We start from the raw sequence: 15,093 nt of genomic DNA, 5'->3' as shown, positions 1-15,093 counted from the left end.
CTTCTTCAACCTTTAGCCTAATAACGTTACGACCCTTAAAAGACCTCTTTGAGGTATACCTATACTTGTGCGAGGTTCGGCTAGTGCTGCGCTCGGCCTGATTCCTAACGGATACGTAGGCAACCTCACATTGAGGTGTGGCCGTAGTAAAAAATGCATAATTGATCATGTCAAGGGATTTCCTATGCTCATCCTTATCCATTTAGAGCTAGACTTGGGGGCTTAATCCCTACATCATTAGTTTACCTAGCCTAAAGAGTCACCATTATTTAGCTCTTCTCATAATACTTTCCTATATGCTTGGCCTTTCCAGCCTAGCTTTAGTGTCACTTTCACACACTACACATATACATGACCAAATGATACTTCCCTTAGGAACTTTTTGTCACGAACTCTTAACATAACGTGAAAGCATACCTTGTCGTCATTGCATCACGAAGTATGAAGTGCTTAGCCTCCGTGCCTAAGTTACCTAAATACTTTCATCCAAAATTAACAATGGAAATAGCCTAGGATGTTACAATCCTTGTACCACGAGATACAACATGGAAATCTATGAGATATAACGTCGACGCCTACACTTGACTAAGCTCATTCAACATGCACCTTCAAAAACTTCACTTCTTTTTTGCGTCTTTCTATTTTCTGGAGAAAGTCGGTACCCTCTATAAAAATGTGAGTCAAGTTTATACCTTGAGTCATGCCAAGCTTTGTATGTCAAAACGCTTTGAGTTGAGTCCTGACAAGTCATATGTGTTAAAAAAACATTAAGTATTATGCAATGAGTCAAGAAACACTGAGCCTTAGGTCAACCCCTAAAGAAAAGATGAGCAAAGTCCAATAGTCCAAAATATAAATGCAGGTACAAAAGATTTGAAGCAAAAGGACCCAAATGGATTAGCAAATCAACTAGATTCGGCCTGATCGCAGTTAGATTGACGATCGGCTTGATTGATCGAGCACATCAAGATTTTGATCAAGCACCTCAGACTCGATAAAATCCTGAAGAATAGAGTTTTCAACAGAGTTTCAAGGCATAGGCAGCTATCACTTCCAAAGAGTAAGTGAGAAATGACAATCCTGGATTTTTCGAAAAACTGCGAATATAAATGCATGAAAGTCTTTCGAGATATGAGGAGTTTAAGCAAGACTTACATGGATTGGTGAATTAGAGATGGTGAGCTTTAATTTGTAAAATATTTGAGCAAGATTTAGTTGAAAGGAAACGAAAAAAACCAAGCAACGAACAACAGCAGCCACGACAAATGAAGAAGAAAGGGGTTTTATTTTGAAAACCCGACACTAGCGCAAAACAACAAGCTCGCCGCCAGGCGCTGACCCTCGTCGCTTGGCGACAGAGAAAATTACGGCGATAGTGCATTACAGCATGTGCTGGTGCGGCGACAGAAAGAATGGCCCTCATAAATGATTATGTGGACCTTATGCAGCAATTTAGGGTTCCTTGGTACGCCAGTTAGCCCTTATAAGCAATTTGACATGATTTGGTAATCGGCTCGATTACAATCACAGAAAGTGATCGACTTGATAAAAGATCGTCTCACTTAGGTTAAAGCACTTAAACATTGGCTCATCGCAAAGGAACCGACATAATGGTTCATAAGCAGCAAAAGCACTGACGTAATGGTTCACAAGTAGCAAAATGCGCCAACGTACTGGCACCATGGAAATTTCAGCAAATATCACAGCAGTAAAGTTCAAGCGAGCTTTAAGGATCGACAAGCGTTGGTCTTCGGTAATTTTCTTTGGAATATTACCACTAAGGATGACTTCAAGCGAAGTTATCTTCGACATTTGTTATGATTGGGAAAGTTGTCACCATGATTTGGAAAATTGTCACCATGATTTGGAAAGTTGTCACCATGATTCAAGAAAAAAACTCGAGATGTAGCAGCATTGATCAACGACATTCCCTAGCTTGTGGAGAGTTGTCACAAACAACTGAGGATGGCTTCAAGCGGAGTTATCTTCGATCATGTTCCCCAGCTTGCGGAAGATGGTCACAAAACATTAGAAGGTCGTTTCAAACGGAGCCATCTTCGATATTGTTCCCTAGCTTGTGGAAGATGGTCATAAAACGGCGGAAATTAGAGGCAGATGCAAGCGTGGTAGTCCTCAGGCAGTATCCCCTTGCTTAAGGAAGATCGTCAAACAAAATTGGTTACTTCAGAGACGTGTGCTCGACGGTGCAAGATACGCGTTTCTTAACTCTTTTATCTGTTTTAACTAACGCTAGTTTACAGGTATCGGCGTTACAAGAATTATTTGGAATCGCAGAACGTTATGAATCATTTTCCGTCCCTCTCGCTACTTTGACTTTTATTTTCGAAACTTGCGTTTCTCCAAACTCAGTCAAAGTGGGGGCTTCTGTAGACACCCAAATGTGTCTCCCCAAAACCAAACCCAATGATTAATACCTTTCATGTCATTTGATTATCGAACAAAGCGAAAGTGTGAAATTTCTAGTGATGAGGATGTTTTTATTAAAATATCTCTTCTTTCTGTTTTAGAAAATATTTCTTTTCTTACCCTATTTATGAAAAACGTGCATACCATTTTAGTTTGTTCCATGATATGGTTCCAATAATAGTGTAGTTTTAGGGGGCTTGTAAAAACATTTCCAACGATATATTATAAGCCCAGCTCTGATGAATAATGAGGAAGTTATGGCCAAAATACTAAACTGGGCTAAAACCGGATTTTACCTACGGCCCAATGATCATGTGGAGGGTCCAAAGGTTTAATACTATTGCTAAACTAATTAGGATTAATTAGAAACTTTTATAATTTTATAAAAGATCTTAATTATCCTTTTTGAAAAGATAAAATCAAAGAGTTTGAAATTGAATGAAACTTTCCTTTTTTAAGTCCTAATTCTATTCGAATTTAAAGATGTTCAAAGACAGACATATATTATTTTTTTGCCGCACAATCTTATCCAAATCTTATATGGTTGGATAGATCTTGAAATTATCATTCCAATGATATATTATAATATTAATTCCAAGCTATAACGAAAAAGATATGAATGGAATACGAAACTCTATCCAAAACTGATACCCTTCCACTATTTCGGCTATATCTTTTTTCTACAATAGCTTTAAATCTCATTCTAATTTGGTTGGAAAGTAGACTTCAAGATCTTTCCAACAAAATATTATATCACTTATTTAGACTTATGGAGCAAACGTTATGATAAAAACAAAATCCGCAAAAAAGTTGTCCCAACGCCAAAAGACAGGTATGTCGCCTGGAGACAAAACCTATCGCCTGGCAATGAGCTTGTCGTCTGGCGCTGCTCCTGTCGTTGGCGGCAGGAGGTCTTTTATTTTGAATAGGACTCGAACTCTTTTCTGTCGATTTCCGTGATATTTTTTCTATAAATAGGGGTCGTATCTCCCTGTTTTCAAATCATCTACATTCACAATCATCATCTCACTCTATTCTCTCTCTAAAATCTAGAAGCTTTCTTTCTCTCTATTCTTTTTATAAACCTCCCCTCTCTAAAATTTTTCTCACTCATTAGTTCTAGAAACACCTAGCCAAGTGTGAGGAGGGTGATCCCATCGTAAGGGGGTCCTTCCTTAGATGCCCATGGTCATTTAAAAGCCTAAGACTTTACACTTGTGAAGGTGTAGTAGGATTTGAATTCCTTACTGTTTTGGGGACCTTGAATTAGAATTGATTCTATCATTACGCTTTTTTACAAGAAACAAGTAGGAGTCGTTAATGAGTTTTAGAAAAACTCATAAATCTCGTTCATGCCTTTCTTCCATGTGGAGTTCATGGAATAATTAGCACGAATCGTAAGTTTACCCATGCCCAAATTGGTCTACATAAACCAGAAATGAGTTCGGGAGCGAGGGTACTAAGATAACGTTCCCTTTAGAGGGGAATCACTATATGCAAACAATATATGCAACGCGAAACCTGAAACTAAGTTAGTTGTTTTTATTTACAAGCATTAATCACGTAGGAATTACATAGCAAAAGTCGTTAATCTTTGTTTAATCAATATTCGTGAAAAGAACAAAATAAACAATATTCGCCTTGTCTTAAGTGATAAAACAACAATTAATTATCAAATTCTAGTCATGATTAAGTGAATTAATTAATTAAAATTTTGTTTAAAGTGATCAAACAACACTATTTATTCAATTAAAGTTATTTAAACAATGTAGGAAAAGTGATTTATCTAAGTGCTCAGGAAACTAACCATTCCTCTTTTATGCTAAATCTCTGTTTAATGTATTTATAGACTTTCTTTCTTCTTCGTGCCTCCAAGGACTTCAATGGATTCAATTAGGGTTGGAAATTATTTGGAAAGAGAGAAGAAAAAGTAGTATGAAGTAATAGAAGTTGCGAGATTAGGGTTTTGAGAGTACTAAGGTTTTAATTTTGAATTTTTTTGGGTCCCCGTAATGCTGAACGAAGACTGCTATTTATAGGCGTAGGGATCTAGGTTTAGGGTTTTAGAGCCGCACCGTCAGGTGGCGCGCGCAACTCTTTGAGTCGCGCTGGGTGTCGCGCGCATCTCTATGAGTCGCGCGAGCCAGGCGCGCGCAACTGATTGAGTTGCGCTGGTTTGCAGTTTGCCTCATACAAAAAACGCGTTTTTAAAACTTCCATAACTTTTGATTGCGGAGTCGGATTAAGGCGTGTGAGATATCATTGGAAAGCTCTGAATGTCTACTTACCAATTCTGTCCAAATTAGGTGACAATATGTTATGGATCAAAAGTTATGGCCGTTAGAGTGAAAGGGTGTCTGTTTTAGGGCCCGGTTTAGTGTTTTGATCATAACGTCTTCGTTTTAGCTCGGAATTGGGCTTATAATATACCATTGGAAAGCTCTTTGAAAGGGTTATCCATATGTAAATGCACAAGAATTTTATGTTTTGTTCATCTGTTTGGCTCGGTTTTTCAACAATGTAGGTTCCATTGGATCCAATAATTGCATTTGACGCATTTGGGGTCCGTTATTAATCAAGTTTAAACATGTATGAACATTTTTTAGGCCTAATTATTGATAGGAAAATTCTCTAAGATAAATTGGTCTCAAATATGGGTTTTAACTTACTTCATAATTCTTTTCATAGTCCATAAACATTTCAACTTTGATCTAACATGAAGAACGGATTTTTGTAACATCATCGCACTTCCTTTCGTGACAAGAGGCCAAACGTAGGTGTCTACACCAAGTTTGAGGTTGCCTTTGCTCTAGACATGAAAGATTGATAATTTCCGAGGGTTTGGTCCCAAATCCTTATTTCAATTATTTAATTTAATTATTTGATTTAATATTTTCCTTGAAGTGACTTACGTGTGTATTTTTTTATTAGAAAGAGATACGAGGCATCGAAGTAAGTACTTTAATTGTTTTATTGATCTTTTGATATGGATATCATGCTTAGATTATTTTATTGGTTCCTATTATCATGATAGGATGTTTTGATTGCTTCCTAGTATCATGTTTTGGGTTAACTAAAATTTCTAATATCAAGTATGTTTATTGTGATGCTTCCTATTTCTTTCCTATTATCATGTTAGGGCTAAATCTTTGATTTTTATTGTCTATTTACATGCTAGGGTTTGTTATTAATCATGTTAGTATCATGCGTAGGATCTTGCTAATATTATTATGTTTTATCATGATTGTTATTATGATTATGATTATTATTATTATGTTGCTTTATGATTATTATTATTGTTATTGCTTGATCACGCCTTTTATGCATGTTTAAAGGGAATTTGTACTTTTAATCACGCTTAATAAGATAATTAATAATCTTGTGTACGCTAATATGATTTTAATTTAAGTGATCGCCAATTATAGATTTGTTTGTGCATTTATATTCAACAAACATTGAGTTAACAGGTTTACGTTAATCCTATTGATTGCATGTTAATCCTTTTAATTCGAGCCTAAATGTTTCGGTATTCGATTCGAATGTCCACAAGATAGAAATACATGTCTCAGGACTGGAGGCACATATCCAAATCTAGTGAGAGATAAGAAAGTCAGCAACTCTCTCAGCAGTTTTGTCCACAAGATGAGTACACGTGTTTCGGGACTTAGGGCATGTTACTGCATAGGTGCGAAATCGTCTCTTCGCTTCTTTATACAGGGGGTGGACAAACAGCCTAACTGTCCGGTAAGCTAGTAAGCTCACTAACTACCGTATTTGCTTCCAATCAAGAAGTGTCTATTCCTGATGGTTTGGCACGCCTGTCGACTCGTAAGCTAACGCCTAAAGTAATCTTCTACCTTTTACTTCCGAGAGGTAGATCTCGCAAAGCTTGGGCTGAAGTGAAATTTTTTGCAACACCTACGCCGTAAAATTTTGCCCCGTACGATACGCCTTTTGCATTTTTACGCTGCATGACAACGCCTTCCTTTATGCTTCGGACGTGAAAAAAGAAGAAAAGTCGGACATTTATAGCGTCAGTACAGTAAAATGACCACCACGGAACGTCTTAAGACACATTTACGAAAAACGTTCAAAACGTATGTTTAGGGAAGGCACAAAGCACGGTTTGCATGGAAAATGATGCAAAAAAACTATCAAAGAAGACAAGAATCTACTGGATGCAAAGCAATTTTAAAAGATTTTGATAATTCGCGCGTTATTACGTCTAACAACGTACAAAACCGTTGAGAAAAATTCAAAACGGATCGAAATCTGAGTACTAGACTTTTAAGTGACCAGTGTCCGCGCGCAACTCAGTAGGGCGCGCTGGCCAAGCGCGCGCAAGAAACTAGGTTGCGCTAGGATGCCATGCGCAACTTAATGAGTTGCGCGCAACATTTGAATTAGTAAAAGATTTGGAAAAGCGCGATCTACAGCTTACTTTCTTCTTCTAAACTTTCTCCAATCTTAATCTCTTTCCATTTTTGGTTGTCGTTTGAAGCTAAGGAAAGTAAATTTTTCTCCTTTTATTCTACCAAACTTTGATCTTGGTCAATAAAATGGAGAAATCGAATGAATAATCCTAACAAAAGTTGGGGTTTTCGATTTGATTTGTTGTCATGAATTTGTTTGTTTGTTGTTATGACATGTTTAAGCAATATATTGCAACAAATTTCATGTGAAGTGATAAAGTATTGATCCAGTATGAGCATGTCAAGCATATATGTGATTTTTTTTTGGTTCATTCTAATTTTGACTTTGTGCTTGATCTTTATTTCTCTCTTTTTTTGCTCACATAGACTATACTTGTAATTTTAATGTAAATTGAAGTGTTTAGAACAACAATTATGTATTAAAATTATAAATGGAATTATGAACTTTTATAATAGCATGAATTTGTTCTTTTGACTCATATTTTTTTTCATGCGTAAGTTGCAAAATTGGCTTTATCAATGATAAAAATAACCGATGGTTATTATTATTCACTTTCAAAACTGTGATTTCAAGATTTGCACAAAACTAGTTAGTTTAGGAAATTATTGAAGAGATCATTGAACTGGTGTAGCTTGGTTATATTTCGGGTTCGTAAGCCCCCATTTTACATTTTCGAATGTTGTAGCCCCCAGTGTTGGGTGACTTTGATGATTTGCTTATTGTCAATAATTAGACCCTTTCATGTTGCTTATAATGGGTCTATAAATCCCGTGTTTCGTCTTATTTTGATAACAACTAGGATCTTCGAAACGATAAAACTAGTGTGTTTTAACCGTTTTTTTTACCATTCATAGTTTTAACAAAGAAATTTGCTAAGACTTGTAATATTGGTCATTCATTAGAACAAGTAAGGGGAAAAATGAAATGTTGTTCAAATTTTTCGTCTATTCTTGCTACTTTTGAATTTGTTTTTTAAAGTTCAAATTTTGTCACTGTTTTGAAGCTCGAGAAAGTAAATGCTATCCTCCTTGCGAAATTCCAATGCGTGCAACGATGGAGAATAATTTAGAATGAAGACTCCTTAATTTCGAATTTAGGAGTCTTTTGTTTACATTCTAACTCATGAAATTGTTTGTCTTATGTTAATAATGTGTCTTGATACAATTTTCATGAGTACTAAATTTTCATATGAGCAAGTATCATGATTTTGTTGCTCTACACTCTCTAATCTCTAGAGTAAATTGAAGTATTGAAACAACAATTATGCACTAAGATTAGTTCTTGAAGTTGAACTTGAAAATGTCTCGAAGATGTAACTTGTTTCATGACCAAGTTCAGTTGCAAACTTAGTTTTCAAAGGAACAAAATGATTATTAAATCATTTTGATGCATTTGAAAATTATAAGGCTCGAGATCTATAATTATTTAGGCGATTCTCAAAAGTAGCTCGAATGGCATGAATATCTCATTTTGTTTCTTTGTGGATATTGGAGCCCCCATGTGTTGGGTTATGCGCATTTGTGCTATTTCTCAAGTCTTGGAGCCCCCAATTTGGGGTAGTTCTAATGAATTGCTATTGTTTAATTAGGCCATTAATATAATCATGATATTGAGATGGACCTATCTATATGTCCTAATTTTTTTTTGAGATATTTAGGACAATGACATGGCTTTCACATTTTAGTTAGAGTCATGTTCGAGAAAGCAAGTTAGTTCTTTGCTTGTTTATGAACCAAAACAATTGTGTTTAAGGTTTATTATATCATACCTAATGTCTAAACGAATTAATCAATCATACAAGTTTAACCCAATCCCTAGCAAGCAACTACTCAAGAATCATCATCTAATCAACTAGCAACTAATGAAATCAAGAATCAACTAAATATGAAGAACAATTACACTGAACAAGAATCAATCATCAAAATAAAATCAAACAAACATAGAATTAAACAAGCAATAAAGTGATATAGATTTAGAAATGCTTATTAATAATATAGAGGATCTTCAATACAATTGTCACCCTTGTATCATCAATCTCTCAAATCACCAATGAAATCCCTCACTTTCTCTCTCTAAATCTACTCCTAAACTAACTCTTAAACTCTCAACTAAGCTAAAATTATGAGGGAAATAATGTCTAAAAAACTTCCTCAAAAACTCGGGTCTTAAAGTATTTATAAAAGGCGGGAAAATGAGCTTGAAATGAACCCGAAAATAGGGTTGCGCTTCTCCTCCTCAAAATTGTGTACGAAATGGACCTCGATTACGCGCCCGCGCAATATGGAGATACACGCCTGCGCTTCCTGAGCATGACACTTCTTCGGTGCATGCATGATGTGAATGATGAGCCCCTCATGATAAACACTAAGCATGGCATATTTAAATGGACTTGACGGTGGGTTCAAAACCATGGTCTCATTAGAGCGCAAGAGCTAGAACTTGGAGCATGCCACTTTCTTACATGTTCAGCTTTCTAAATGCTATAAGCTTGCTCCAAAAGCATCTTCCAACTTAATAAGCCACCAATATCAAGACCCGAACCTCGTTAAATCCTTACAATCACAAAAAGAAAGCAAATAAAGGAGAAAACGCTAGAAAAACCATAAAAACACAAAAAGGGAGAGAAAAAGGAAATTAAAGAGAAAATGCATAAAACTAAACATTTTTTAAGAAAGAAAGATATGAAAAGAAGGTAAAAACATCCTAAGAACTCATCAAATGAGTGCCATTTATAATTCTTATCAACACGACTTATGAATCAGAAGTTATAAGTCTTTGATGTTCACACTACGCCCAGTAGCGAGTGAGCGAGAGCTTGTGAGCTAGCTCACATATGCCGAGCTAGAGAAAAAACAGCAGTGAGCGATAGCTCACTCCACCAAGGAGCTATAGCTTTGATTGACCGAAGAAAACAGCTTGCAAGACGCATCACACACATCCTTCGCTTGGCCTTCGATTCCATCGAGCATCTTCATGCCACGTTATATTCTATCGTCCAATCGTTTGACAACTTGTGTAATTTATATTTTCTTATTTCTTTTATTTATTTATTTTTAAATTAGAATTTCAGGGAATTATAAATACTCAAGGAGATATTATTTTCTCCTTATGCTTTATATTATTGTTTTACGTTCGTTTTCTTTTCTCTCTAGCCATAGTTTCTCTAGGGAAAATCAATGGATTCCTCCATGGATTTCTCTTAAGTTTGTTACATTAATTCATTTAGGCAATAGAGCCCTCTATTTTAATTATGCTTTCTTTATTAGATTTAGTTTTAATTAATTATTTCGTGCTGGGTTAGTTTATTTCTAAGGTTTGGGAATACATATCATGTTTATACAATGAATTTTGATTTGTTATTGATTTTTTTTAATTATTCATATCTCTAATTGATGGTGTTATAATGTTAATCTTGCAACATGATAAATTGTTTGATTAATTATTGTTAATAAGAGTTTGAATTGAAAGATCTTACTTTTAGAGACTTACCTATAAATAGCAATTTTGATTATGTTAGCAACCAAACTACATATGTTGAATTGAGAGTGTTATGACCCGACCATAGGCTTAGCAATTGCTCTAGATACTTAATAAATAAAATTGTTGATGGTATTTTGATGGATTTAGAACTATAAGCATGGTGAACCATAACCCTAGGCTTTTTACTGTTTTTGTCTTTATTTTAGTTTAGATTACTTTTCTATCCCGACCCAAATTTTGTTACTTATTTCAGTTTCTCCATTTCTTGAAAGTTAAATTGAATAGTCATCTCTCTGTGAATTTGACCCTACTTACCTTACTACACTGTTAGTTAGTTTTGTTAGAAATATATTTTTGACTGGTATATGACAATCTATCAAGCTTGAGGAGGTAGTTGTGTAATTCACTTAAAATACTTCTAATAAGGTTTTGTTAAGTTTATTTTTTATTTGGAATGCTATAAATATGTGTTGGTTAATTGTGCATGAAATCTATTAGAAACGTTACAAAGCTTGGCAGGCTACGTAAAAGAGTAAAGTTCATAACAGATAAGTTTTAGTTTATGGAAAAAAAATTTGAAAGATTTTAACTTATAAAATCTAGTTTGCAAAATAATAATCTTTTTCTAAATTTTATCTTTGTTAGATTTTCCAAAACATTTTTATAAAAAGATTCATTTCACGTTGGGTTTTATAAAATGACAAAATTAATATTCTATCTTTTTAAAACCCTACTTACATACAAGTGTTTCTTGTTCTTGTATATAGAGAAGTGATCACAATTGATACAACTTGTATGAGTTTATGCGTGAAAATCTCACGAGTGATTAAGAGTAAGTTTGCCAAGTTTAAAGCTTTGTCATATTAGTTTTGCATTTCATGTGTTATGTGTAGATTTCCCATCATATATTAGAATCAAGTGTTTGTATTGTTTTGGGATCTGGGTGAGTGGTAACCTTGCATATAGTTTGTAGGCTTCTAGTGTGAAGCTGAGTCATAAGTACTCTGGGTGTATGGAGTGAACTTAGTTCATGGACTTAGGATGGGTAGAATAGGGTTCCACTGTAGCAAGTCCAGTTTGGAACTTGTGAGTAAAAGTCTGTGCTTAATAGGTTATAATTAATTGGGTGAGTTGCCCTATTATAGTGGATTGGTTTTGTTTGAAATCCCTTGGAGGATCGAGATTTTACTTCCAGTTGGACCCTGAAAGGTTTTCTTGTAAAATTCATGTGTGCATTGCAAGTTCCTACTTTAATCTGTTTTATAATTCCGACAAAAGTAGTCACTAGGATCTTACTACAATTCACCCCCCTCTTGTACTAGTTCATCTCAACTAACAATCACGCATGTACTAAAAGGCATAATCTGTTTCCACAGTTTACCTTGGTATATTAATGTATCTGCACAAGGTGATCGAGTTCAAGTGAATGTAATCCAAGAAACTAAGAACGATGAGGTAATTCAAGAACAAAATCCCTCTGCTTTTGCTGCAATGGAAGTTATAAGAGGCAACAATAAAAAGAAATCCTATACATGTATTCTTATGAGCTCATCATCTCTGCATTCCCTAATAGAAAGCTCCAATCTTGAAACAGTTGTGGGAGGTAATACTTCACAGCACTGCCTTCTTGGTGCCCTCAACTGAATAAAATTAGGAAGAAAAACAAAATTCATCAGCTTGCTTTATTTAATATACTGAGTTTGTTGAGCATTTAGATATGAACTTAAAGCTAAATTTGAGGTCTACTTTACCTGGTTGATGCTAAGGTTTGACTTCCGTGAAAGTACCACAATCTCCTGTAGTTTTTTTGGTGACTTCATTGGATCATAAGTGCAGTTCTCGGTTAATATTCTTCTGTATTTTGTCATGGATTTTGTTCTGTCCGAATGTACTTCATTAAGGAAGAAAATTGTAGATCTTCGACATGGGTCAGGATGTAGAGGCCTTGTGCTGTATAGATAGTTTGCTGCTGCTTCTTTTTTCCATGGAGTGAATGTATCTTGTATACGAATAGCATCAGACAAGTGGATATGCTGGTTGAAAACTTCTACTGCATAACCCCAAGATACTGAAATCGTCCAAGAAAACCAGCGATCATAGCATACAGTCTGCTGCAGAATCCTCTCAGGATCAGCAGTTATGGATTTGAAGAGATGATGAAGAGCATTAGTTGCTGACATGTTAGGGAATATCGGATCAACTTCATCCAAATGTGAAAGTGAAATCAGTGGTGTTATGGGATGAGAAGCTAATAAACCAAAGATGTTGCCACGAACATCAACCTAGCACAGAACACAATTTAAGATCCCATAGTAAGTGCAATTTGATGCTTCTGAGCTTATAAATTTACATAGAAACATATGGCTTTGTCAAGTGAAATTATTTTGCTATGGATGAACTTTTTGGCTCAGATGCTCAATGACATTTAAACAAATAAACTAGCAGAATCAAAGGTTTCCTGTAATTCACTTGCACACTTTCCTCATTAGCAGTAGGCCCCAGAAGGCTGATACAAGTTTTAACTCTACGGAGTAATATCTGATCCACAATGAGTATTCTTTAGTACTACAGGGTAAAAGCAGGCACTTTCAGGACACCTTAACATAATAGGGATTAGGGAGTATTATGGGGATATATAATACCAAGCAAAATAGTTAAAACTGCGGTATATTTTGTGAAGGATCAGTCTGCAAACAATTCTTGAAAATATTGATGAGAGAAAAACAAAACGAAGCAAAATATAAGGAACAGAAAAACAGAACATAATCCATAAGCTCACTTGGGTGACTTAGGTCATAGCTTCTAAAACGGTTGGCCTGTGGGTAACGTAGTTTATGCTATTCATATTAAGCATGCATAATTTGATTTTAGTGGGATTACAAGGCTTCCTTTAATTTAATGTATGTCAAAGATGTTTTATAAATGTGTGTAATGATTGTGACTCGAGCCAACTCCATAATTGGCTGTGGCTTAGAGCAATGTTTAAATTAGTATGGCAATCCCTGAGCATTGAGTCTTCTTTTGGTTGGCTGTAATGCAAAGGTTCAAGACTATAGATGCTATAACAGATGAAGATAGGCTCTGAAGGTGCAAATGAGACTTAATCTGAGGACATAGAAGATGGGTGGATAGTCAGTCCCTCCATTTTCCCCCCAAGTGGTTGGGGTTCGATACTCATCCTCCCCATTCCGGTGATAGTGTGAGGGAGCCAAAGGTTAAAACCTATTTTGTGATTGGAATCATTAAGTGGATTTTTTAAGATAAAGTAAAGGAGATTCAGGTAAGTGACAAACTGATACAGTATACAGTTCTTTGCTGCTATTATTATACCAGTCAGAAAATTCAGGAAAGGATGCAGTTTGGCTACAGAAAGTATTTTTCTCTGAGTTGACTCAGTTGAGTACAGAGTTGTAGATGTTATAGCAAAAAAATAGCGGGATATTCTCTCCTTTTTTTTTTTAAGTGCATTGTTTTGATCGGCTTGTACTTTAGAGGAAAATTGAATGTAGCAATTTGATTTAATACCTCATAAAGGTCATATTCAAGAGTTTACCTTATTAGACCAAATTGATGATCCAACTCTAAATTTCTGGGTTTTATAGCATCAGTACATACAATGAATCTATGCAAAAAAAAAAAAAAAAAGTAGATTTTATTGTTCAATAAACCCAACAATCCATTGCATGTCAAACCTTCAGATTAGTCTGCTAATTCTATCAAATCCATAACATATTCGACTCATAAAACTTCAATCCTATTCTGCAACCTCATTTAACAATCCAAACTCAACTTGATCATATTTTATTTCAACGTGATTAGGATAATAAATGAAAAAAATTTAGACCGGAATTCCACGAAAATTTAGACATGCTTTGTTAATGAGAACGTAAAAAGAGGATCAATGTCAAATAAGAATTTAGATCAGTACCGGATGAAAGCCACGTTCACGTGTTAATCCAACTCCCAGCTCAGCTAAGCAAGCATAAATCCTTCCATCACTGCCATAAACATGAGGATACCGCTCCAAGCACGAATCAAAAACTTTTGCTAAGGCCTTTGCAAGAGGAGCGCTTAGAGCAAACCCGCCTCCCCAAAAAGCCATTTCAAACGAGTTACCCGTGTTCTGTTCATAGATCTCTGAATTCGATCCAATGTAGTACCAAAGCTCATGATCATATTTCGAAAGAGTCTTCACCAAGTTCTCCGGGATAAAAACTGTGTGACCATCTCCGAAGACATACCATCGTACATCCGAGTGGTTTAAACCAACAGTTTCGGACACAATACGAGCCACACGAATAAAAGACCGGTAACCATGTTTGTAGGTGTAACGAAAACGTGAAGTGTCTTGAGATACACAAATTGGTGGAAGAGCTAAATTGTCACGAGTATTTTTCATTTCGGGTGGTATGTTGTCGAGAAATATGCATCCTCGCATTGACTCGGGTTTCCACCATATCTTTACGAACTCCTTTTGATTCATCCATGAAGTTTTCGATGAAGCTAGACCGAACACTATGTGATCAAGAGATAAGGGTTGTGAGAAATGTGATGATGACACCAAAAAGTTTCGAAAATTGGAGTTGGTCCATAGCAAGCTAAGTGATGTGATGAAATATAGTAGTATACATATAGTAAAAAAGATGGCTAGAATGCGTAAAAATCGGTTCGAAGTTATGTTCATTTGTGGCCTAATAAGAGAATTCATCTCCATTTTGAGAGAATTCAAGGGAGATAGTTACTTCTACAATT

The 15,093-nt window shown here is 35.5% G+C and overlaps 1 protein-coding gene across 1 annotated transcript; it reads right to left on the bottom strand.

The window, feature by feature from the left end:
- Positions 1-11,867: 11,867 nt before the first annotated feature.
- LOC145557644 (uncharacterized) lies at positions 11,868-14,779 on the bottom strand. The gene is made up of 4 exons (XM_081618819.1): positions 14,270-14,779; positions 12,811-12,879; positions 12,093-12,623; positions 11,868-11,981 (listed from the first exon to the last, which is right to left on the bottom strand). The coding sequence occupies exons 1-4, from the start codon at positions 14,777-14,779 to the stop codon at positions 11,868-11,870; spliced, it is 1,224 nt and encodes a 407-aa protein (XP_081474945.1).
- Between the last annotated feature and the right edge of the window lie 314 nt (positions 14,780-15,093).

The sequence above is a fragment of the Chenopodium album genome, chromosome 9, assembly GCF_948465745.1.
Source record: "Chenopodium album chromosome 9, dcCheAlbu1.1, whole genome shotgun sequence".
In the NCBI taxonomy this organism is placed as follows: Eukaryota; Viridiplantae; Streptophyta; class Magnoliopsida; order Caryophyllales; family Amaranthaceae; genus Chenopodium; species Chenopodium album.
This window is presented reverse-complemented; position numbering and strand designations above follow the sequence as displayed.

Excerpts from the sequence above, each read along its gene's own strand:
- LOC145557644 (XM_081618819.1), bottom strand. The coding sequence starts at position 14,779 with ATGCGAGGATGCATATTTCTCGACAACATACCACCCGAAATGAAAAAT. Across the intron at positions 12,880-14,269 it reads GTGAACGTGGCTTTCATCCG|ATATTACTCCGTAGAGTTAA; the intron begins GTACTGATCTAA and ends ATTGTGGATCAG. Across the intron at positions 12,624-12,810 it reads CTAATGAGGAAAGTGTGCAA|GTTGATGTTCGTGGCAACAT; the intron begins GTGAATTACAGG and ends GTTCTGTGCTAG.